Here is a 25,702-nt window from a genome sequence, read left to right on the forward strand (position 1 = left end):
CTGTACGTTGTCTCCTGCCAACTGATGCTTCACACAACTCAAGAGGCCTTGTTTGGTTTGGTTTCCAGATCATCCATAAAGGGTCCCATATACTGGCCCCCCAGTGTAATCTAAAAGAACTGCAGAGAGTGACAAGTTTACTAGTAAGGTTTATCCCCATGTTAAATTAACCTACTCAATGACTCTACTCTGTATCGTAACTCAACCATCTCCCTTGTGTTCGCTCTGTCCTGGTTGCCTAGGTAACCTGTGCCAGGTAAACACAACGAGTGTTCGTCCAGTCCGTGTCTGAACCAGGGCACGTGTGTGGACGGCGTGGCCAGTTTCACCTGTCTGTGTGAGCTGCCCTACAGCGGGCCCACCGTGCCGACGTGCTCCACCCCTGCTCCCCAACCCTGCGCCAACCATGCCCTGTGCACCAACACACCTGACTACCTGGGCTACCAGTGCAACTGCCAGCAAGGATGGCAAGGTCAGCTGTGCAACATTGACGTGAACGAGTGCATCGCCAACCCGTGTAAGAACCGTGGTACCTGCACCAACACACTGGGAGGTTGTGTGCTCCTGCCGCGCGGCTTCACGGGACCCAACTGTGAGACGGAATCAATGACTGTGCCCCTAGTGAGTGACCAATGAGAGACTAGCAATATTCTATTACTGTACTTCATTATCCATAGGACCACAGTCTCTGCTGCTGCTGTACAATACTGGCCTCCATATCTGCTTCTACTTCCTCCAACTCCAGTTTATCACATTATCCAAAAACTATAGTACTGTATAGACATATCATCCTCCTCTCCCTCCATCCCTAACCCCTCTCTCTCTCTCTCTCTGTCTCTCTCTCTCTGTCTTCCTGCAGACCCGGTCTGAGTGGGGGTTCCTGTACGACGGTGTGAACTCGTTCCGCTGCAGCTGTCTGCCAGGCTTCACGGGGCCTCGCTGTGCCGTGGAGGTGAACGAGTGTCAGAGCGCCCCCTGTAAGAACGGAGGCACCTGCACAGACTACGTCAACAGCTACACCTGCACCTGCAGACCTGGCTTCACTGGCATTAACTGTGAGACCAACATCCCAGACTGCACTGAAAGGTGAGTCTCATAGTCCGCTGTGTTTGTGTGCGTGCACGTGTGCCCTTTGTGACCTTTGAAACAGTGCGTGTTCTGATGTGTGCAGAATGGATCAGCAGTGATGATTTAACTATKTTTTACCCTACACCCACAGCTCATGCTTCAACGGAGGTACCTGTACAGACAAGATCAACGGCTACTCCTGTAKCTGTCGCTCAGGCTTCACAGGCTCCCACTGCCAGTATGAGGTGAATGAGTGTGACTCCCAGCCCTGCCTCAACGGAGGGGTCTGCCAGGACGCTCTGGAGTCCTTCCGCTGCTCCTGCCCCAAGGGATACACAGGCAACCGCTGCCAGGTACACACACAGCATATACTATACTATTATATACTATACAATATTTTATATTCTATACTATTCTGTTCTATACTATTCTATACTATTATGTTCTATACTATTTTTTGCTACACAATACTATTATATTCTATACTATTCTTTTCTATACTATACTATTATATTCTATACTATTCTTTTCTATACTATACTATAATATTCTATACTATTCTATATGATACTACTATATTCTATACTATTCTATTCTTTACTATTCTTTTCTATACTATTATATTCTATACTTTTCCATTATTTTCTATACTATGCTAATCTATTATATTCTATACTATTATTTTCTATACTATTCTATACTAATCCAGAAAGCATTAATACAAACACATGTTCAGATACTGTGGTGTTAAGCTGGTTCTCTGTGTCTCCAGATGCCAGTGGACTGGTGCAGACGCTCGTCTCCCTGTCAGAACGGAGGGCGCTGTCGTCAGAASGACGCCTCCTTCTCCTGTGAGTGTCTGGGAGGCTGGTCTGGACGCTACTGTGACATCCCTGGGGTTTCCTGTGAGGTTGCCGCGCTCAAGAGAGGTACGGGCGCATGCTCTGTTCTTGTATTGTGTGTGTGTGGTGTGTGGTGTGTGTGTGTGTGTGTGTGTGTGTGTGTGTAGTGTTTACTGTAAGGTTTAGCAGCACGTGTCAAACTCATTTTGCCCTGGGGCCGCATTCGGTCTTCAACGAGGTCCAGAGGGTCACACACATCTTTATATTTCCTCTCCATCAAAGTTAGCAAAGAATTGTCCTCTATCCATAGTTGTGGGATTTTCCAATGCTCCCTGACTGCCTAGCTTCATTTTGGTGATTATTAGCGAGCTGGAAACAATCAAGAAACTGTATGAATGTAGGTCCATTATCATTACTACACTGTTTCCATTTGGTTTTAGTCATTTTAAAGTATATTGAGTTCGTACATATATATTTTGTTTTACTCAAACCACCCACGGGACGTATGGTCGACACCCCTGGTTTAGCGCATGTATGCAGTATGTGTTTGTATTTATACCGTGGTATAACCGTCCCCGTCTCTTGTCTGCTCCCAGGCCTCCAGACAGACGAGCTGTGTCATCACGGAGGTCACTGTGTCAACACAGGCAACACCCACTACTGTAAGTGTCCCACAGACTACACAGACAGCTACTGTGAGAGCCAGGTGGACCACTGTGAGGACAAACACTGTCGCAACGGCGCCACCTGCAGGGGCTACGTGGGAGGATACCAGTGTGACGTGAGTCGGATTAGTCAAGTCAGAATTGTGTATAAACTGCAGTTTGTCTAATAACTATGAAGTGAATGTGTTAATATTGTAATATGGTTGTAGATATGATGTTAATGGTATGTGTCTATGGCCCTACAGTGTATGCCGGGCTACACCGGAGAGAACTGTGAGATGGAGGTCAACGAGTGCCAGTCTCACCCGTGTCAGAACGGTGGCACCTGCATTGACCTGGTGGGACACTACATCTGCTCCTGCCCACCTGGCACCTTGGGTATGTCCTTTTCATGTCCTCTTCTGTCCTCACCCATGTCCTCTTCTGTACTCACCCATGTCCTCTTCTGTACTCACAACATGTCCTCTTCCCTACTCACAGCATGTCCTCTTCCATACTCACAACCTGTCCTCTTCCATACTCACAACGTGTTCTCTTCCATACTCACATGTCCTCTTCCATACTCACAGCATGTCCTCTTCCATACTCACAACATGTCCTCTTCCATACTCACAACGTGTCCTCTTCCATACTCACAACGTGTTCTCTTCCATACTCACATGTCCTCTTCCATACTCACAACATGTCCTCTTCAATACTCACAACATGTCCTCTTCAATACTCACAACATGTCCTCTTCCATACTCACAGCATGTACTCTTCCATACTCAGAGCATGTCCTCTTCCATACTCACAACATGTCCTCTTCCATACTCACAACATGTCCTCTTCCATACTCACAACGTGTCCTCTTCCATACTCACGAACACGTCCTTTCCACATATCACAAATGTTCTTCCTACTCACATGTCCTCTTCCATACTCACAACATGTCCTCTTCCATTCCACAACGTGTCCTCTTTTTTCCATACTCACACATGTCTTTCCACTAGCTCAAAACGTCTCTTCCATACTCACAACTGTTCCCTCATTCCATACTCACACGTGTCCTCTTCCATACTCACATCTCTTACATACGTCCTCCTTCATACTCACAAATGTCCTCTTCCATACTCAAATCTGTCCTTTCTTCATACTCACACATGTCTCTTTCCATACCAAACTTGTCCTCTTCCATACTCACAACATGTCCTCTTCTTCCATACTCAACAGGTCCTCTTCCATACTCACAACGTGTACCGTTATTTCCTTGTGAAGTGAATAAAGAGGAGAGAATCCTATAGTGAGTATGTTACATGCACACAATAATACGAGTATTGTGGATAGTCAGATTAACATATTAGTTCGTTAAAAACATTTACATCTTGCAAGAAGAACGATTTCCCTAATAATCCTGTTTGCATGGACACATCTGAAATCAGGCTGCCTGATAGAACTTTGATGAATGCAGAGAATTGCCAATCAAAACAAACTGTCTACCACAGCGGATTGTTATTTTTGGGAGGCCTATTTGATGACTTCCCTATCTGAGTTTGGACATGTAAAGTTTGTATGTGAAAGCTACTTCTGGGATGCATACTTTCAGCTTTTCCGAACTCACTTCACTCGTGCAGAAGGGAGGCTGGGCTGCTGGTGCTGCCTGGTACATGTACAGATCAAATACACTACTGGTGCTGCTGGTCATGTACAATACAATACATGCTGGTGCTGCTGGTACATGTACAGATCAAATACCTGCTGGTGCTGCCTGGTACATGTACAGATCAAATACACTACTGGTGCTGCCTGGTACATGTACAGATCAAATACACTGCTGGTGCTGCCTGGTACATGTACAGATCAAATACCTGCTGGTGCTGCCTGGTACATGTACAGATAAATACCCTGCTGGTGCTGCCTGGTACATGTACAGATCAAATACATGCTGGTGCTCCTGGTACATGTACAGATCATACACTGCTGGTCTGGCTGGTACATGTACAGATCAAATACACTACTGGTGCTGCCTGGTACATGTACAGATCAAATACACTACTGGTGCTGCCTGGTACATGTACAGATCAAATACACTATGGTGCTGCCTGGTACATGTACAGATCAAATACACTGCTGGTGCTGCCTGGTACATGTACAGATCAAATACACTGCTGGTGCTGCCTGTACATGTACAGATCAAATACACTGCTGGTGCTGTGGTACATGTACAGATCAAATACACATCTATTGGTCTGCCTGGTACATGTACAGATCAATTACACTGCTGGTGCTGCCTGGTACATGTACAGATCAAATACACTGCTGGTGCTGCCTGGTACATGTACAGATCAATACACACTGCTGGTGCTGCTGGTACATGTACAGATCAAATACACTACTGGTGCTGCCTGGTACATGTACAGATCAAATACACTACTGCTGGTGCTGCCTGGTACATGTACAGATCAAATACACTACTGGTGCTGCTGGTACATGTACAGAATCAAATACACTACTGGTGCTGCCTGGTACATGTACAGATCAAATACACTACTGGTGCTGCCTGGTACATGTACAGATCAAATACACCGCTGAAAGTCAGATTAAGCCGTTAACATGTCCTAATAATTAGAGAAGATTGCTCAGAAAACCAGGTGTTTTAATCGGCGTATGCTTACTACCATTATAACCTTACGCTGATTAAGATAAGCAGAGTAAGGTGTTTACATGACTAATGCCGTACTCTGCCTACTGCCATAATCCGTTTGATATTTCATTACTAGTGTGCATGTAAACATACTCAATATTGATAGCTGTCCATCTCTCCTACAGGTGTTCTGTGTGAGATCAACGAGGATGACTGTGCTCCTCCTCTGAGGCTGCGCGGGACTCCTCCTAAGTGTCTGAACAACGGTACCTGTGTGGACAGGGTGGGGGGCTACCGCTGTAACTGTCCCCCTGGCTTCACTGGAGAGAGGTGTGAGGGGGACATCAACGAGTGTCACTCCAACCCCTGCAGCCRCGCCAACAGTCTGGACTGCATCCAGCTCCCCAACGACTACCAGTGTGTCTGCAAGCCCGGCTTCACAGGTAAGGAGGGTGCGCGTGTGTGTATAGTCGTATTGTTGTGTATATAAATGTGTGTGTTTGTATCTGTTTGCGCCACTCTAACGTGTGTGTGRGTTATTGTGTGCAGGTCGGCGGTGCCAGAGCAGGTTCAGTGTGTGCGAGTCTCAGCCCTGTCAGAACGGAGGGGCCTGTTCTGTCTCCAGCAGCTCAGCCCTTGGATACGCCTGTACCTGTCAGCTGGTAAGTATCAACATGTCACTGTCGCACACTTTTACCCAGTGTCTAGTCCGCCTGTGGAAACAGCTGATATTTCTACAACCATCTCTGTCTCCCTGAACTTCCCTGCTCACAGAGGATAACCTAGAACCATATGTCAAAGCCTCCTGGATTTATTCCAATGCTAACTTCCTGTAGTTGACCACATCTGTTTCTTACCCACACTGACGTTGTATGTGATTGTTCTCCCTCCTCAGGGCTATGCTGGGAACAACTGTGAGAMGAGSATGWCYTGTCYGGAGTTGTCTTGCTATAATGGAGGTAGTTGTGCTCTGACCACGCGGGGCMCCCGCTGTACCTGCCTYACAGGCTACGCCGGGCCCCAGTGCCAGCACCGTAGTAACGAGGGCTGCTCCTCCCAGCCGTGCCGCAACGGAGGCCTCTGCACCGAGGAGACCAGCTTCCCCTTCTTCCTCTGCCAGTGTGKCCAAGGCTGGACGGGCAAGCGCTGCGAGCAGGGCAGCACCAGGCTGGTAGAGCCCCCTCTGCCGCCCGCCTGCCCCCTGGCTGACTGCCACAGCAAGGCCAACGACGGTGTCTGCGACAAGGAGTGCAACACATTCCCCTGCCGCTGGGACGGGGGCGACTGCTCGCTGGCGGTGAACCCGTGGGCGCGCTGCACCGACCCGCGCTGCTGGCGTGTCTTCAACAACAGCCAGTGTGACGAGTCGTGCAACAACGCCGACTGCCTCTACGACAACTTTGACTGCAAGAACAAGGAGAAAATCTGCAAGTAAGTACTCCACCGCCWGCATTCTGTTCTGGACTCTCATTCTTTCARCTTACCCTCTATATGAAARCCTCTAAGCTGATCTCTGTAACTCTCTGTCTCCACCAGTCCCATCTACGAGGCGTACTGCATCGACCACTACGCTGACGGCCGCTGTGACCAGGGCTGTAACTCAGAGGAGTGTGGCTGGGACGGTCTGGACTGTGCAGGGAATGTTCCAGAGAACCTGGCTGACGGGGTGCTGGTCCTGGTGGTCCTGCTACCCCCGGACGAACTCGTGAATACGGCCCCTGCCTTCCTGCAGAAGCTCAGCGCCATCCTGAGAACCACCCTGCGCWTCCYCCTGGACCACAACGGAGAGCCCATGATCCATCCGTACACCGGCCGAGAGGCGCGCATCAAACGAGAGCTGCAGCCCCACCAGGAGGTCATTGGGTCCATAGTGTACCTGGAGATAGACAACCGTCTGTGTTCCCAGCGGTCTGACGACTGTTTCCCGTCGGCAGACAGCGCAGCAGACTACCTGGGAGCCCTGTCAGCCGTGGAGATGCTCCACTTCCCCTTRCCCATCAAAGAAGTCCGCGGTGAGCKGAAACCCACTGACACTATACCAGGATACAGAGATAACGTTACAAACATMTATATACATGTCATTTCTCCATCAAATACTGTAACCACAGCTCGTATACTAAAGTCCTTGTTATAACATGTAGGTGAGAAGYTSCKYGMCCCTGTAGACATGCCAGWGTGGGGCAAGCTGATGCTGGTGGGCATGGCAGCCCTGTTCCTATTGGTCATCCTGGTGGTGGGCGTGCTGATTGGCCGCAGGAAGAGAGAACACAGCACCCTGTGGTTCCCCGAGGGCTTCTTCCCCAAGAAGGAACCCAGCAGCAACAAGAACCGCAGGGAACCCTTAGGCCAGGATGCACTGGGCATGAAGTGAGTAACCACACTGTTGTGTCCTCAGTACACTTKCAGCACTCCTATYGTGACTCCAAATCAATGTATCTGCTCCACTATGGTAGTGTGACTGTGTGTTACCTGTCTCTCTCCAGATACATGCCRAAGACGGTGGAGGAGTCTCTGCTTGGCAACCACAGTGACTCGTGGATCGACACAGACTGCCCCGAGGCCAAGAGACTGAAGGTTGAGGAGCCCAGCATCCTGRCKGACAGTGAAGACACTGTAGACTGTAGACAGTGGACCCAGCACCACCTAGCGGCTGCAGACATCCGCATGCCCCCCTCCATGGCCCTCACCCCGCCCCAGGGAGAGTTCGACCAGGACTGCATGGACGTCAACGTCCGAGGACCTGGTCAGTATTGAAATGAARCACATGGAGCGTTGTTGTGTCATGAGCAGTGTTGTATGTGTCTGGACTTGAATCTTTGAGGCTGTAGTATATCCTTTAAAAAACACTCCTCCTGATTCGTATTCCCGGTGTTTATTGTTAACGTAAACTCGTACATCGCCTTGGTCCGTACAATTGCCCTTATTTTAGCGCCCCAAAAACATAATACTTCCAGATCAACTGTAATGTCAATACCATTGTAAAGCACAATTTATCCCCTTTCCAACAGAATCAATTACATGACCTAAACGCTGCCAGTTTCTGCATAATTCAAGCAGGCAATGAGCCCCGTCGGGTCTTTTTAAAAATGACGGGTGGGGAAGCGAAACTAATGCGTGATAGTGAGAAGGAGAGATGTTGTGTGGGAAAATTGCTTTTTTTCACTCGATCTATCCAACTTATCACCTTATCGCCTCTAAAATGTAAATAAAACACTATAAAGAGTTTATATAATGTGTCATTACATACCTATTTGAAAGTTTGTGTCGAATTTGAATCGGGTTTTTAGGGCGGTGCTAAAGTGATCTTAGAAGTAAACAGCGGCTTTGAGAATGATGATCGCATGCAATGATGACGCAAAAAATGACTAGGTAATCCCCCCTTACCCCCGTCACTGTCCATTTCTTGTTTTTAAACGATGAGAGAAGTGCTACACCTGTTGGAAAAAGATTGTAAGTCAGAAGTAGTTGCTTTATGCGTGCTGTACGTTACGACATGACACGTCACGATGTAACGGAGGGTCCGTTTTTTCAACTTTTCTCCAATACTATAGAGCCATTACCATGTCGATCAACGCTTGAATAGAAACCTAGTTCACACCCCCGATTTTGAAGTCAACACAGTCGCTACAGTCCCATTAGTTTTCTTTGTAGCCTCGTTTGAATGTTGCGGTTGCGCACATTTGTACGGAATGGGGTGTTTACTTTAGTTGCTACGTTTGAGCTCTTTGATCTGTTCCTGCCCATTGTGTTTTGATTGACACATTGACTGACCCTTCGCCTCTCCCGTCCTTCTCCCCTCCAGACGGTTTCACCCCTCTGATGCTGGCGTCGTTCTGCGGAGGCGGTCTGGAGCCCGAGCTCCCCGAGGAGGAGGAGTCAGAGGAGTGTTCRGCCAACATCATCTCTGACCTCATCTACCAGGGCGCCACATTGGCCGCCCAGACGGACCGCACCGGAGAGACCGCCCTTCACCTGGCTGCCCGCTACGCCCGCGCTGACGCCGCCAAGCGGCTGTTGGACGCCGGGGCCGACGCCAACGCGCAGGACAACACAGGGCGCACGCCGCTACACGCCGCCGTGGCCGCCGATGCCCAGGGGGTCTTCCAGGTAAACACACTTTTCAGATGCTTAATGTTTAATGTTATATCTTCACACTTACTCAATGTATTCCTCTGTCTTTCTATACGCAGTATTACACATGTAAGACTTGACTTTGCTACTTCTTACGGTTGCCCACTTTCTGAGTAGACTGCTGTGTCATCTGCCAGACTGACATGTTATTTCTCCCTGTCTGTCCTGGTTAGATTCTGATCCGTACCCGAGCTACAGACCTGGACTCTCGTATGTACGACGGCTCCACCGCCCTTATCCTGGCTGCCCGCCTGGCCGTAGAGGGCATGGTGGAGGAACTCATCACCTGCCACGCAGACATCAACTCTGTCGACGAACTGGGTACGTGATTGGCTAAACTAGTGTGTGAGTGTGTGTGTTGAAGATGGAGTTGATGCAGTTGAATGGTGATGCTGTGTTTCGTGGTAAGAGGTAGGATGAGTAACAACAGTGTGTGTTCCTCCCATCCCAGGTAAATCTGCTATCTGCTCTGCACTGGGCAGCTGCTGTCAACAACGTGGAGGCCACCATGGCCCTGCTGAAGCACGGAGCCAACAAAGACATGCAGGACCTCAAGGTACACACAACTCTCCACCTATATCTACAACAGTCATACAGTCTTGAATATATAGAGATATTGAGGAGCCAACATGTCTATTTCTCTCTCTCTCTCTCTCTCTCTGTATATTAGGAGGAGACGCCTCTCTTCCTGGCAGCGCGTGAGGGTAGTTGTGAGGCGGTCAAGGTCCTCCTGGCCCACTTTGCCAACAGGGAGATAACTGACCATATGGACCGTCTGCCACGGGACACGCCCAGGAGAGAATGCACCATGACATCGTTCAGCTGCTGGATGAGTACAACACAGTGAGGAGCCCCAGGGCCACGGAGGGGCCCCACACCATCTGGCCGGGGGACACACCCTGTTCCCCCTCATGTGCCCCCCAGCGCCTTCATGCGCCGGCCTGAAGAACACCCCCCAGGGGAAGAAGAGTCGCCGCCCCGGGCAAAGGGTTCAGGTCTGGAGGGCAGCATGCCCAGAACCTCAAGGATTCAGCAAGGCCCGCAACAAGAAGCTGACCCTGGACATGCAGAGCGCCCTGCTGGAGAGCTCTGTCACCCTGTCGCCCGTCGACTCCCTGGACTCCCCCCGCGGAGGGGCCAACACGCCGGCTACATCACCAACCCCTGCTCCCCGGTCGCCATGCCTTCCTCGGGGCTCTTCCACTCCTCCATGTCGGTGCCCAGCACTCCCATGGTGCACAGCAGCATGATGGACGGCTCTGGCCCCTTCGCTGTGTCTCTGGCCCAGCTCAACGACCTGGAGATGGAGGCATGTCCATGCAGGGCCGCGTGTCCATGGCCAGCCAGGTCAACCAGGCCCCACGGCTACGTGCTCAACGCCGGCCAGCTGGGGCTCAACATGGGCCTGGTGAGCCCTGTCAGCGTGCCCTCGACTGGCACAGCCGCATGCCCTCCTCCTCCCAGTGCGGGGGACAGGTGGTGAACCTGGTCCACAGCAGCCAGGCGGGCATGCACCCTCAGAGCCCCATGCAGCAGCAGCAGAACAGCCTCATGATGCAGCAGCACCAGCAGCACCAGCAGCACCTGTACCGCAGCGCCCAGCAGGCCATGCTGCAGCCCACGCCTGTCATCGCCAGCACGCCCATCTCCCTCAGCCCCGTCAAGCTACCCTCCATCGCAGAGCAGCAGCTCCACAACCACTCCATGGCCAGCCAGCAGAGCCTCCGCATGGGCACCTCCTCCCCACCCACCCCCCAGACAACACAGCCCCCTCCAGGCCTTCTTCCAGCAGCCAGCAGCAGCCCCAGCCAGCCACTCAACCCACCTCTCCACAGGCCTCCCAGGCCCCTCCTCCCCAGGCCAGTGGCAGCACTGCAGGCTTGGAGGACTACCCCACCCCGCCCTCCCAGCACAGCTACCCCTCCACCCTGGATGCCACCCCCAAGCATTACCTRCGCCTGTCRAGCGAGCATCCCTACCTGACCCCCTCCCCAGAGTCGCCCGAGCCCTGGTCCAGCCCCTCCCCCCACGGTGTGTCTGATTGGTCAGACTCCACCCCCAGCCCGGCYGTGGCCGGTCCTGCCCAAACSCAGATCCCCCATGTCCAGGAGTCCAACGGCAAGATGCAGGTGTTTGCATGAYCCCCCAAGGCACCTGGTTAACACCTGGTTAACACCTGGTTAACAGAGWRCTGSSMGYGYGYYYYGAGYYGAMYKSWSMSMSTYWAYYSSRSTGTGTCTGGAGTTTATGCGTCAGCCTGGTTCCAAGATTTCCATTGGATTTGGATTGACTGTGTTTTATCACGAGGACCGTCTGCTAGTGTTGTTTGCAGAGAAAGAGTAAAGGGAAATGTGTTGTCTGGATATAAAAGAACAGACAATTTAATGAAGTAAGACTTATTCTGTCACAGATGGACTTGTTTTTTTATTATTATAAAAAGTATATGAAGAAAACGAAGTCTTTCATTTCAAAGACTTAGGGATGCTCTCCTGAAAAACTAACAAACTTTTTAAAAAGTAGATAAAATAAAGACAAAAGCAACAATGTTGAAGGGAATTCCTTTATTTTTATTTATTGTTTTTTTGTGTTTCTCAGAACTGCCTTTTCAGGTGTTTTCTCAGCCTCATTCTGTCCTGCCCTCTCACACAGTGTTTCACACTCTCCTGTTACATGGAACACATGTCTTGGGCTCACCTGAGGCCAGTGGTGTTACAAGGAAAACGACTAGTGATTCAGTCACTCACTCTCCACCCAGCCCACCACCACCACCAGTGTCTAACACTCTGTAGGCAGATCAACATGGGGTTCAGACAGGAAGAGGAAGAGATCTCACCTCTCTCGACTGATGTTATTTATTTAGGCCAACAGGTAAAACGATCAGATTGGCTTGGGAACAAATATGTACTCTTTTCAGTTGGCTGTCATTAGTGATATTATGTTCTGATTTGATGAACTAGGAAAAAAAGAACTGATTACATTCCGTAGAAGTATTATGTGTAAGAATGTAGAATGATGGTGCTCTGAAGCACTTGACGGGACAAAGCGTTGGGAGGGTGATCGTGAGGTGGGGTTCTGACACTGCAATGAGGCACTCTGCTTATCCACACACAGAGCCAGGAAGGCATTTAAACATTCATTACAGTACGTTCATTGGCCAGTGTTCAGTCAGACAGACAACTCAACAAAAACATTGATGTGTTAAACTTTCAACTTCCCATTGACTTAAGCCACGTTCTCCCCCAGGCCGTCTGCGTGTCAGTCCCAGGCATGGCTCGAGTCATCCTAGTCATTAGTCTCATTGGTCCTGGTCTAAAGGGTTTGCCCCCCAGTCTGCCATCACTACTTCAGTCATGCAGCTTGTTTTCACTCATTCTGAACATTCATTCAGATGAAGGCATTATTATGCCAATTCTAAAATCAGCCTGTCACTGCCCTTTAGTTTTGGTTTTTACTCAGTTATGTGTTTGTTTTTTTATATGCTGTATATGTGTTGACACCATGGTTACCTTTTTGAACATCTAGTTGGTGTACTAAGCTATGTTTATCAGCTGCTATTCTTTTACCACTCCCCTGCCAACATTCCTGCATGTTGCCTGTCAGTGTGATAGCATGTTTTTGACTGCCTCTATTCTAATTCGTTGACCGCTGGTCCTGTTTTTGTGTAGCCTGAGTCCCACATCTATTTGTGCTCTCTTGCCGACTCCGTTGCTGTCATTGTTGTGCGTGCGAGACCGCACACATAGATCTGGGACTCAGGCTAGTTGCCGTGTTGGCCAATAGAAGCACATCCTCTTGCGGTTCCATTGGTAATTGAGGTGCTGGTATGTTCTCCTGCGGTCCAGTTACGGATAAGTCTGTGTACTGATTCCAACTCTGGTGCGCTCCAGTCGTGGTCAGTCAGTCAGTCAGTCAGTCAGTCAGTCAGTCGGTCAGTGTGAGGGAGTGGCTGGTGGGTTGGGACTGTTAGTGCTCCGTCACTCCTCAGGGAGGTGCTATTTTATAGCATGCAGAGGAGCGTTCCCCTGCATCTTTATCAGCTTGCGCCCCACTAGCCACGGAGAGGACATTGACATAAGACGTGGAAGGGGAGAACACTACTATGTAGTGCTGTGCCCCCCTACGGTAGCTCTTTACTATGGATGTCACTCCCCAGGGATCCAACTAACCCTCACAACCAGACCACTGCTGCTCCCTGGATAGGCTACTTACTACTGGGAAAGCCAATCAGATCCTCCTCCCCTGTTCGATTTCATTACTATGTTTCCTTCACTGGTCCAAGCCTGTTCACTATAACCAGCTACAGTACAGTCAGACCTGGGAGGTTTCTGGGTTGGACTGATACTAGGTCCAGATTCCAGTCCAGGGTTCATTTAGTGAAGTGTTTATTTGTTCTCCTTTGATTTCCTTTCCTGGCGACACTACTATGCTCTGTCTGTACATTTCAGATATCCCAACTTCTGTCTGTAAATAATGTTTGTCCTGGTTAGATCTACTTGTTTATGATGCATCTTGTGTTTCTAAAAATGATTATGTACTAAAAAGGACAAAAAGAAAATGTACTTCCTTTTAGGATTATTGTGAAAATTGAGGATGTGACTGATATTTTATTGGTCTTGTATTATTAGAAGTCATAGATATTTTCTATCATTATTATTAATTCCTATACTTGTTTAAAAGTAGTTTAAAAATCATTGTACATAAAAAACCGTTCCACAATGTTTCTTTCTACAGACAAAAGTTGTAAAATAAGTCACTTCTAATAAAAACTGTAGGGAACTACATTTCTGTGTATCTTTTTGCATTCATCATATTTTCACACATTTATATTTGACTTATAATAATGTACTAATTATTAAGTATTGCATGTGAATAGAGCAAATAGTTTCAAACGTAGAATATGATGTTGATTGCCGTTTTAGTGGATGGTTAAAGGCATCTCCTTTACAGCCTTCCTGAGACCTAGAAGTACTGTCTCCCTGGGTTTAGAAATGCCTTAGCATTTCTGGGTCAGTGGTATTGACAGTACTTCTTGAGTACATTGTTACGGCGCTGAGAGTTGTGAGTTCGTGCCCATGTCGGGTGGAATTTCCACTCTGTCACATTTGCAGTGGATTTCCACTCTGTCACAATTGCACAAAAGTAAATGAGTCTACAAGGAGGGACAGGCATGTTCTTTAAATGGTATAAAACTGAACTTCCAAAGACCTTGCTATTCATAATTTTCCTCCATTTCAACGTTACTCTCGGAGCAAGGAAGGATCACAACTTTGGACAACTTCCCTAAGGTCATTTTATCCTATCAGAGAAATAATGAAGGTGAGATTGGTTACCTTGAATAGGGGGTGGGGGATTATTATTCTATAATAATGTCTTAAAGTTCCAAGTTGACATTTATTGCAGGCTTTGGATGTGCTCATTCTACTACTCCCAGTGGCAGTCAATACTCTACCATATGATATCATGCCAGTGGATTGTGTTGATGTGTATAGAAGGGGCTTTGGACACAGTGGKGTGTACACCATCTACCCTGCAGGAACAACCTCCCCCATCCAGGTCTACTGTGACATGGGCTGTGAGGACCAACCTGAGGGGGGGAAATGGACAGTGTGTACAGTGACTAGACCTTTTGTTTATAGTCTTTTGAGCTTCATCGAAGTTTGTTTCACTACCACTACCTCAGGGCTCAATCCATGTTGTTGTTTGCGCAATTAACATTTGAAGTAGAGAATGTTATCAACCCGGAGAGATGGATAAAAATTCCRCTTGTGTYGAACATCTCATATTTCTGTGGAAAWTCTCWAAARGCCCCTCTATTCCAGGTGATCCAMYAGAGAAAGYATGGGACAGTGAACTTTTACCYTGGATGGGACCAATACAGGAGTGGGTTTGGGCAGGCATCCGGAGAGTACTGSTTAGGTAAGAGCATGACYCACTGGACACATTTGAAATGTCTATGCTGAGATACGAAATGCATTAAATGTCTGTTCATGTGTATTATTACTATCTTTAGTACTCACCTCGTGTTATGTTCTCCACCAGCACCTTGTGCTCTCCCTCAGGCCTAGAAAACATCCATCTCCTCACTCAGAGGAAGAAGTATGAGTTGAGGGTGGACCTGGAGGACTTCGAAGGGGCTAAAGTCCACGTCCAGTACTCCTCCTTCTCTGTCGACTCTGAGCATGAAGGATACAAGCTGCATTTAAGTGGCTTCAAAGATGGAGGTGACGGTGAGTCTAAAGAACATTTACATTCCTCCTCCTTTCCCGTGAAATAACAGTATTACAAATCTGAAAGGACTACTTGGTCAATACAGTATGAAGAAAGTTATAGTGTAAACGGAAATGTGGAACAATTCCTTCTGCATTTCAGGAAAATCTATGGATGAACACAATGGGCAGAAGTTCTCCACCTTCGACAAAGACCAGGACACTCACGCTTCAAACTGTGCTAAATCATATCTAGGAGGATGGTGGTATGGAGAATGCCACAGTGTCAATCCCAACGGGGTATATCTGTGGGGCGACTCAATCTATGGTATTGGTATCAACTGGGTGTATTGGAAAGGTTATAAATACTCTTTAAACGCCATTGAAATGAAGATAAGGCCTGTGGAATAAGTTCAGAACCTCTCACACTGTCACGGCCGTTGAAAGAACTGGACCAAGGTGCAACGTGGTGAGCGTACATTTTCTCTTTATTAGAAAAGACGCCGAACAAAACAATAAACACTACAAAACAAACCGTGAAGCTAAAGGCTAGGTGCCATAAACAAAGTCAAGAAACCAAGACAGGTGGGAAAAAGGGCTACCTAAGTATGGTTCTCAATCAGAGACAACGATAGACAGCTGTCCCTGATTGAGAACCCTACCCGGCCAAACATAGAAATACAAATAATAGAACATAGAATACCCACCCCAACTCACACCCTGACCAAACCAAAATAGAGACATAAAAAGGATCTCTAAGGTCAGGGCGTGACACACACTAACACTTTGTATTCAAATATTACCTTTCAAATTATGAAAATATTTGGAAAGCCAGTGAAGTTTAAACATTTTAAAGCTAATAAATTGAAGGGAAAAAAGTTTTGCCTCGTTTTATTGAAGTGTTGCCAGTCTTACCATAAACCTTCTGTTAAAATACAGTAGTAACACACTAATATCCTCTAAAAGCTGAAGGAACAGAAGGAGTCCAGATTGGTCTGAGACACACTGAGCCCTTAGTCCGTACGGCTAGGTTACTGGGTTTGATTAGAGGCCCACAAACATCAGTCCTTAACTTGTCAAAGTCTCATCTTTGTTGAGCACAGTCATTGATAGTTTAAGGAGTGGTTATGATTGTTCATAAGGAAGGGTTCTGGTCTGAGGCGTGGGTCTTTTACTAAGGATTTATCAGGAAGGTCTCAACAGTACTCTTTTGTTGTCGAAACACAAACATGACTAGCAGAGAAGAGAAGGGGGCTTGTCCACTACAGACTGGAGTCACTCAATGACTCCAACCTTCTGCTCTCTCTATCCCCCCATCTCTCCTCACCAGGTTATTCACTCTGTCTCTCCAACCTTCTGCTCTCTCTATCCCCCCATCTCTCCTCACCAGGTTATTCACTCTGTCTCTCCAACCTTTCTGCTCTCTCTATCCCCCCATCTCTCCTCACCAGGTTATTCACTCTGTCTCTCCAACCTTCTGCTCTCTCTATCCCCCATCTCTCCTCACCAGGTTATTCACTCTGTCTCTCCACCCTTCTGCTCTCTCTATCCCCCATCTCTCCTCACCAGGTTATTCACTTGTCTCTCCAACCTTCTGCTCTCTCTATCCCCCATCTCTCCTCACCAGGTTATTCACTCTGTCTCTCCAACCTTCTGCTCTCTCTATCCCCCTATCTCTCCTCACCAGGTTATTCACTCTGTCTCTCCAACCTTCTGCTTCTCTCTATCCCCCATCTCTCCTCACCAGGTTATTCACTCTGTCTCTCCAACCTCTGCTCTCTCTATCCCCCATCTCTCCTCACCAGGTTATTCACTCTGTCTCTCCAACCTTCTGCTCTCTCTATCCCCCCATCTCTCCTCACCAGGTTATCCTCACTCTGTCTCTCCAACCTTCTGCTCAATTGGAGCTCTTCCCTCCTCTTCTGCAACATGCGCAGCAGCCCCAGACTGGCAGTGAATAGACTGTCGTGCTTGAATAGCAGCTTATAAAAGGTGTCTAGGGTAGACGACCGGTAGGGTCTGCGTGCTTCAGGGCAGTCTGGGCATGTACACACGGTTGTCTGGTGGCGAAACGGAGGCTCCTTCGCTGTGATCAGTTGAAGTGTTTGCTGCAAGAGAGTAGAGAAGAGCGATTAGTATATTCTGTTTCCCATTTAGCCACCAAAGGATGACATGTTGAGACTGCATACCAATAAATACTAGGATAGTAGTCACAAAATATAAGAGTGACATAACAGAGTGTTACCTCTGCTATTTCCTCGGGTGTCTGTGCGAGAGAGTTGAACACCTTCCTAGAGTAGGGCAGGTAGATCTCACGGAAGATCCTAGCAGTCTCCTCGTCTGCCCCCGCGAGGTCCATCTTCTCAGCGTCCTCGTACACCTTCCTCTCAAACTCTGTCCCCACCGGACCAGGCTCCACTAGAGTCATCCTCAGAGTGGAAGGACAGATGGACAGAGCAGGGAGAGGGACAGATGGACAGAGCAGGGAGAGGGACAGATGGACAGAGCAGGGAGAGGGAAAGATGGACAGAGCAGGAGAAGGACAGATGGACAGAGCAGTGGACAGAGCAGGAGAAGGACAGATGGACAGAGCAGGGAGATGGACAGGCAGGGAGAGGACAGATGGACAGAGCAGGGAGAGGGACGGATGGACAGAGCAGGGAGAAGGACGGATGGACAGAGCAGGGAGAGGGACAGATGGACAGAGCAGGGAGAAGAACAGATGGACAGAGCAGGGAGAGGGACAGATGGACAGAGCAGGAGAAGACAGATGGACAGAGCAGGGAGAAGGACAGATGGACAGAGCAGGGAGAAGGACAGATGGACAGAGCAGGGAGAAGGACAGATGGACAGAGCAGGGAGAAGGACAGAGCAGAAAGAGACAGATGGACAGAGCAGGGAGAAGGACAGATGGACAGAGCAGGGAGAGATAAAGGACCACTGTTTAACTGAGGGAATCCTCCTGCTTGCATATGAATGTGCGATCGGCTATTCCCTATCTCAGGCTAATCATCTACATCAAAAACATAACCTGCGGTTCACTGTCGTGGCATTAGGGCAAAGTCTTATTACTGCCGAGTGTTGGTTTAGTTACTGCTGTATGACTCATGTGGAGTGATGGTGCTGATCTCCTTTAATGTAGACTTCACACTGAACTTCATGGCTTGTACTGCTAGACTCTCACAGAACCCCTCCACAGCAAATTTTGAAGCAGGTAGACATCATTGAAGGTAGCCCTCCAATACAAATACAATCCATTCATTTGTTTTAATGTACGATTCTATTGGGATAAGTTTAGGAAGTAAACACCTTATTTATTTCTGAAGCTGCATTTTGTACTGACTACTCACCCTGAATGCCATGATGCTGCTCATCACCACAATATGTCCGCTTCGACGTCGCTTCATATCAGGCAGGACCTCCTTCACCAGCCCCACCAAGCCAAAGAAAGTTGGTGTCGAAGAGCCCCTGCATGTCAGACACACTATGGCACTCCAACGGCCCAATCATGCCTACACCTGCGTTACTCACTGAGGGAGACAGACAACGCCATGTCACGCCCTGTTCACTCAGTATGGATGACAATGTGTTATCACTCATGGTGTACTGTATACAGTACAAGTGAGTTTATATTGGAGTGTGGTTTTTATTGTCATGTGCACTAGTACCGTGAAATGCCAACAACGCAGTAATCACATATCGGAAGTACTATAACATTTTTAAAAAGTCAAGTAGAACAAAAATGCACAAGAATAGAAATAAGAAGAACACAAGAAAGTAAGTAGGCTGTATACAGGGTCAGTTCCAGGGTCAGTAGGCTGTATACAGGGTCAGTTCCAGGGTCAGCAGGCTGTTACAGGGTCAGTTCCGGGGTCAGTAGGCTGTATACAGGGTCAGTCCAGGGTCAGTAGGCTGTATACAGGGTCAGTTCCAGGGTCAGTAGGTTATATACAGGGTCAGTTCCAGGATCAGTAGTTGTATACAGGGTCAGTTCCAGGGTCAGTAGGCTGTATACAGGGTCAGTTCCAGGGTCAGTAGGCTGTATACAGGGTCAGTTCCAGGGTCAGTAGGTGTATACAGGGTCAGTTCCAGGGTCAGTAGGCTGTATATAGGGTCAGTTCCAGTGTCAGTAGGCTGTATACAGGGTCAGTTCCAGGGTCAGTAGGCTGTATACAGGGTCAGTTCAGGGTCAGTGGCTGTATACAGGGTCAGTTCCAGGATCAGTAGGCTGTATACAGGGTCAGTAGGCTGTATACAGGGTCAGTTCCAGGGTCAGTAGGCTGTATACAGGGTCAGTTCCAGGGTCAGTAGGCTGTATACAGGGTCAGTTCCAGGGTCAGTGCCAAAACCATATTTCAATGTGCAGGGATACTGGAGTGTTAGGGTTAGAATGTATAGGGGTAAGGTGACTAGGGGTAAGGTATCAGGACATTTAATAAACAGAGTAGCAGCAGCGTATATGATTATTGCATGTGAGTGTGTGTGCGTGTAGAGTCAGTATGAATGTGTGGTGTTATGTGTGTGTGCGTGCGAGTGCGCATGCGTGAAGCCTAATATTCACCGAGTACATCCACCCGTCTGTCTTGCAGGCTGTCCACACACTGTCTGATGGAGTCTTCACAGCAGGCATCCAGCTGTCTGATCTCCAGGGATCTGTTCAGGGTGTCCCCAGCCACTCTCTCCAGGGGTTCCCGCTTCTCTAGGTCCCTCATGGTGGCAACCACTGCCTCACACAGACACACTGCAAGTTAACAACKCTTGCATTGCATCTCAACTGATGGGGTTGAGCGTGTCAAACTGTCAATTTRATTTATGAAAACCACKATGTTTTACAATCAAGGGTTCAGTGCCTCTCTGACCTTTGAATCCCTTCTCCTTGGCCAGTCGTACAGCCACAGCCATCCCGATCCCAGAGGAACAGCCTGTCACCAGCACCCTCCTGGTRCCCATGGATACCTCACAGCAGCTACAGTTGCTCCTGATTGAAACTGGGTTCTCTGCAACTCTCCCAGAGTCCTTTGCAGTTGGAATGCATGGACCTTAGTGACCAGTCAYCCTTGCGGRCACGGACAGTGTGTGAAGCAGGTGCTTTGTTATAAGATTAGAAGGCTAATCCTATGTGTCTATCCTGGGAACGCATTGGCTCCATAGACGGGTTGGCTGTTTAGCAACAAAACCGACACTTGCGCAACTATGGGGCAAAACTGACTGGGTTGGCTTAGATTGTTGACAACATGTAAACTATATTTCGTTTACAATATTTGTTGAAAACATACATCAATTTGCAGTGGTTGTCTCTCAAATACATTGTTACAGTTGTTGGTTAGCTAGCTAGTCAATTTTAGCCATATTAGCATTGACATGAAATCAGTCAAAACACCTCAAAACAAGAGATGTTATCAAGAACAAGATGAAACGAGCCACTTCTGATTCCCCACATGGCAGTTTCTTGTCAGTTTTGCTAGCTATCTGTCCATCCAGAATCAAAACACGCCACATGGAAGCGCGCCCATCGTTTTTGTGACGTTGTCAGCTAACCCGTCTATGCTGTAGAGCCAAACCGATTGGTACAACGGTTCTGTGGGGTCGCTGCTTGCCCCACTTGATTCAGATGTCAGCACTAGCGGATCTGGGGGTGCGGGGGGGGGGGGGGGGGGGGGGGGGGGGCAGTGCCCCTCTGACAACAATTTTGGACCCCCTTGTGGCCCCCTTAAATGTGGAGTATGAAATAATTTTTACATAACTAATTTTTGCTATCGTTCTTTTTTTACATCCGTTATTAGACGGTGGCAACGTGGAACATGGTATTTTGCCTGCTAATGCCTGCAATGCAGTGAAGAAAACGACATGACAACAATAACGTCTAATGTAACTGGCTCCTCTAACAGTACAACTGTCCCCAGCTTGGCCCCCCCAGTTGAAATGGTCTAGAACCGACACTGGATGTCAGTAGCCTGCTGATGACTTAATTTCACTCTAAAGGGTAAGGTTCATTATATGGATGGGTATGTGGATTTCAGTAACAAAGCCTCACCTCAGGCCCCTAAATGAATTACAATAATTTAAGTATTTTTGCTGGGCTTTACAAATGCAAATTATTTAATGACAATGGGTCTGCACCGCTTTACAAATCTAAATACATTTCTAATATAAATCTTTAAGTACATAGCATACACACATGCTACCCATGATGATACATTACATCATATTATATACTGGGTGGTACGAGGCCTGAACGCTGATTGGCTGACAGCCGTGGTATATCAGACATATACCATGGGTATGACAAAACATTTATTTTTACTGCTCTAATTACGTTGGTAACCTGTTAATAATAGCAATAAGGCACCTCGGGGGTTTGTGGTATATGACCAATATACCACGGCTAAGGGCTGTATGCAGGCACTCCGCGTTGCGTCGTGCTTAAGAACACCCCTTAGCCGTGGTATATTTGCCATATACCACACCCCCTCGTGCCTTATTGCTTAATTACAAACTAAGTTGTTCGAGACCTGAATGCTGATTGGCTCACAGAAGTGATATATCAGATGTATACCAGGGGTATGACAAAACATGTGTCTTTACTGCTCTAATTACGTTGGTAACCAGTTTGTAATAACAATAAGTCACCTCGGGGGTTGTGGTATATTGCCAATGTACACTGCTAGGGGACGTGTCCAGGCACTCCGCGTTGCGTCGTGGATAAGAACAGCCATATACCACACCCCCTCTGGCCTTATTGCTTAATTATAATGTAATAGTGAAAGTTATGCAAGTTCAGGTCAGCCTAAAAGCCTGCAACACAAAGTTGAAGAAGTTGCCAGCTGCGTTGCTTGCAATGACTGTAAAAAAGGTTGCTTTGTGCTGCAATCTGAAATGCCGCTTGTGCCGGTTAAAACAGCTACAGCAGCCTATAGCTACACCCGTTATAAATGGCTATAGTGTACCGGTATACTAACCTGTAGTGTGGGAAATAGTGCGCAGTTGCTACGGTGCACGTATATATCCCACGTATATGTGTAATCTAATACAGATATATCTAGGTAAAGATTGCCAATTTAGAGCAACGTCTAAACATGTAGGTTATTCTAACCAACGCTAAAGCAAAGTGAACAGTCACATAACGACGACCGAGCAGCGGCTAGCCCGATGACCTAACTGGTTCATGTCATTTTGCAAACTGTGGCTGCTCTACTGGGAGTTGTAGTTCTTCGTCGGCAATTTACATTAGGTTTTAAATCGTTGGTTTAGGAGAAGGGGCTGGAAGGAAAATTATGTGGATATATTGAAGCAACATCTCAAGACATCAGTCAGGAAGTTAAAGCTTGGTTGCAAATGCGTCTTCCAAATGGACAATGACCCCAAGCTTCCAAAGCTGTTGCAAAATGGCTTAAGGACAACAAAGTCAAGGTATTGGAGTGGCCATCACAAAGCCCTAACCTCATAGAAAATTTGTGGGCTGAACTGAAAAAGCATGTGCGAGCAAGGAGGCCTAGAAACCTGACTCATTTACACCAGCTCTGTCAGTAGTAATGGGTCAAAATTGACCCAACTTATTGTGGGAAGCTTGTGGAAGGCTACCTGAAACGTTTGACCCAAGTTAAACAATTTAAAGGCAATGCTACCAAATACTAATTGCGTGTATGTAAACTTCTGACCCACTGGGAATGTGATGAAAGAAATAAAAGCAGAAATAAATCATTCTCTCGACTATTATTCTGACATTTCACATTCTTAAAATAAAGTGGTGAGCCTAACTGACCTAAGACAGGGAATTTTTACTAGGATTAAATGTCAGGAATTGTGAAACACTGAGTTTAAATCTATTTGGCTAAGGTGTATGTAAACTTCCGACTTCAACTGTATGTAGGAATAGAGGAATAGACTTCTATAACCCCTGCAAACCTTTCTGGTTAGCAAAGTTAAAGGGATTGATAGGACTTGTAGGGGTAGAAGCTAATATGGTGTGATTTTAATACCCATAATGAAGACGACAATGGGAGTACAGTTTAACAATGTATGGATAACAGGGGATTAGTGTGTGTTAATGATGGGAGGGAGACGAGAATCAATGTGGTGAGTGGTAGAGAGTCATGCTCGGACTTGGCATTGGTATCTGCAGCGGTGGCAGGGAGGTGTGAAGGAATGGGAAGTGATGAGAGAAACCACGGTAGGGAGTTATCGTTTTCCGGTTGTGTGTGTGTGTGTGTGTGTGTGTGTGTGTGTGTGTGTGTGTGTGTGTGTGTGTGTGTGTGTGTGTGGTTGTGTGTGTGTGTGTGTGTGTGTGTGTGTGTGTGTGTTGTGGTGTGTTGTGTGTGTGTGTGGGTGTGTGTGGTGTGTGTGTGTGTGCGTGCGTGCGTGCGTGCGCGTGCGTGCGTGCGTGCTGGAAGTGGTGTTGGTGCCGATGTGACTGTTCAGTGTGTATCATGAAGTATCAAAGGAAGAGAGCGATGGCCAGAATAATGATTAAGACAGTGAAAGGGGAGGCATGGTGTGAATTTTGCTCCACTATTGGTATAGGGGCCAAAATTGGTGAGGTTTGGAAAATGTTTTTWAAAATGATTGGGAAGGGTTAAACTGCTGAAATTCCAGTGTTGGTAGAAGGAAACGTCACAGCTGTATCAAGGGAAGAAAAGGCAAATGTCCTCGGAGGTGTTTGCAGCGGTTCATAGATGTGAGCACCTGTGTGATGAGAGTAAGAGGAGACGTAGGGAAAAGTTAAAGGAGCATGGAAATGTCTTAGAGAGAAAAGGGGAGTCAGGAGAAGCTATGGATGTTTGAGATGCCAAGGGTGTTGGGAGGGCTGCGGGCAGACTGCTCCCGAAGATAGGGTGTGTTATGTGATGTTTAAGCATGCACCAGACAGTGTGTTGGAAGCAGTGTTAGGGTTGTATAATAAGGTGTGAACTGGGGTGATACCTGCTGGGTGGAAACGTGAGCTGGTGTTGCCCTTTGTAAAACCAGGTAAAGGTAAAATTGTTCTTCAAAGTGTTATCCTATGGGGACAGCCGAAGAACCCTTTTAGGTTCTAGATAGCGCTTTTTTTCCTAAGAGTCTAGGGTGTCTGAGTTTAAGTATTTAGGTATGTGGTTTGATGAGAGGCTTACGTGGAAGAGACATGTTGAGTATATTGAAATGAAGTGTAGGAAGGTGCTGAACCTCATGAGGGCAGTGGCAGGATATGATTGGGGGTCGAATAGACAAACACTGTTGTATTTGTACCAGGCGTTGATCAGGTCATCTGTGGATTATTGGAGCTTTGTATATGGATCGGAAGCCAAAARGGTACTACAGCGCCTGGATAGGATACAGTCAAGGGCCCTGAGATTGTGTGTGGGTGCCTTCAGGACGACACCTGTTGATGCATTGCAGGTGGATAGGAGGGACAAACTTGCATTAGCGTACTGGGCGAGGTTGAAAGGGAGTTCAGAAGGACATCCTGCGGTCACGGCACCTGGGGAATGCTGGGAGCGAGGACTGGGTAAGCAGAGGGCGTACTGGTGGACAATCGGGCAGAAGGTGGTAGAGTATGGACTGGGGGAGAGAGGGAAAGGGCCGACAATTGCATTGGGGAACGCTCCTCCATGGCTGTTTCCTAAACCAAGTGTAGATGTGGACATGATTGAGGGCAGGAGAGAATTGGGTGACGTGAGACGGTGTGTAGAGTTTTGATATATGAAGCTAGTTCAAAGGATCCAGTCAGTGGTAGGGTGGGGGCACGGGTGTATATCCCAGATTTCAATGTTACTTTTCGTAAGCGGTTAACTGATTATGTGTCAGTGTATGCGACCGAGTTGGTGACCATGATTCTAGGTTTGAGATGGGTGGAGGAGGTGAAACCACTCAGAGTGGTGATCTGCTCTGATTCGGCTGCAGTGTTGGGTAGTGTGAAGAAGGGCAGGTCGGATAGGTTAGACTTGTTTAGTGGAGATGACGGTGCTGTTAATGGGATTTTGGAGAGGGTGGGAGTGGTGGTGAGCTTTTGCTGGGTTCCCGCCCATGTGGGTGTGGAGGGTAATGTGAAGGCCGATTTGGTGGCTAAGAGTGCTGTGAGGATAGAGGGGGTAGATATTCAGGTCCCGCTGGGCCACAGGGAAGTCAAGTCCTTAATCCGGGCAAAAGGGTTTGATCTTTGGCAAAGGCAGTGGGATGCTAGGTATAAGGGGA

At 47.8% G+C, this 25,702-nt stretch overlaps 2 protein-coding genes, 1 long non-coding RNA gene and 1 pseudogene across 4 annotated transcripts in view; 3 read left to right on the forward strand and 1 right to left on the reverse strand.

Annotated features, from left to right (window-relative positions):
• The window catches only part of LOC111980569 (neurogenic locus notch homolog protein 3-like), a 36,871-nt gene extending 25,335 nt beyond the window's left edge, over positions 1-11,536 (forward strand). Inside the window, 25 exon segments of the mRNA XM_070433764.1 lie at positions 243-621; positions 860-1,086; positions 1,220-1,421; positions 1,841-1,997; positions 2,507-2,691; positions 2,821-2,953; positions 5,384-5,641; positions 5,748-5,860; positions 6,094-6,629; positions 6,735-7,210; positions 7,340-7,565; positions 7,682-7,941; positions 9,001-9,305; positions 9,503-9,670; positions 9,781-9,885; positions 10,000-10,114; positions 10,117-10,176; positions 10,179-10,311; positions 10,313-10,359; positions 10,362-10,469; positions 10,472-10,627; positions 10,630-10,684; positions 10,686-10,756; positions 10,759-11,106; positions 11,109-11,536. Of these exon segments, the coding sequence (XP_070289865.1) occupies positions 243-621; positions 860-1,086; positions 1,220-1,421; positions 1,841-1,997; positions 2,507-2,691; positions 2,821-2,953; positions 5,384-5,641; positions 5,748-5,860; positions 6,094-6,629; positions 6,735-7,210; positions 7,340-7,565; positions 7,682-7,941; positions 9,001-9,305; positions 9,503-9,670; positions 9,781-9,885; positions 10,000-10,114; positions 10,117-10,176; positions 10,179-10,311; positions 10,313-10,359; positions 10,362-10,469; positions 10,472-10,627; positions 10,630-10,684; positions 10,686-10,756; positions 10,759-11,106; positions 11,109-11,470 (5,185 nt within the window). The 3' untranslated portion in view covers positions 11,471-11,536.
• A 2,946-nt stretch (positions 11,537-14,482) lies between these two features.
• LOC111980573 (microfibril-associated glycoprotein 4) lies at positions 14,483-16,042 on the forward strand. Of its 2 annotated transcripts, XM_024011375.3 has the most exons (5): positions 14,486-14,645; positions 14,730-14,933; positions 15,149-15,245; positions 15,389-15,556; positions 15,699-16,042. In XM_024011375.3, the coding sequence occupies exons 1-5, from the start codon at positions 14,640-14,642 to the stop codon at positions 15,944-15,946; spliced, it is 723 nt and encodes a 240-aa protein (XP_023867143.1). In that variant the 5' UTR covers positions 14,486-14,639; the 3' UTR covers positions 15,947-16,042. The 2 variants fall into 2 exon arrangements, with proteins under 2 accessions (XP_070289861.1, XP_023867143.1); XM_070433760.1 differs by lacking the exon at positions 14,730-14,933 and having other exon boundaries at positions 14,483-14,645.
• Positions 16,006-21,188, reverse strand: LOC111980572 (retinol dehydrogenase 8-like; annotated as a pseudogene).
• Positions 19,059-20,102, forward strand: LOC139022700 (uncharacterized). Its single transcript, XR_011473755.1, has 3 exons — positions 19,059-19,395; positions 19,438-19,723; positions 19,774-20,102. It is a non-coding gene; the product is annotated as an uncharacterized lncRNA (long non-coding RNA).
• Positions 21,189-25,702: the final 4,514 nt, after the last annotated feature.

Source organism: Salvelinus sp. IW2-2015, linkage group LG20, assembly GCF_002910315.2.
Source record: "Salvelinus sp. IW2-2015 linkage group LG20, ASM291031v2, whole genome shotgun sequence".
NCBI lineage: Eukaryota > Metazoa > Chordata > Actinopteri > Salmoniformes > Salmonidae > Salvelinus > Salvelinus sp. IW2-2015.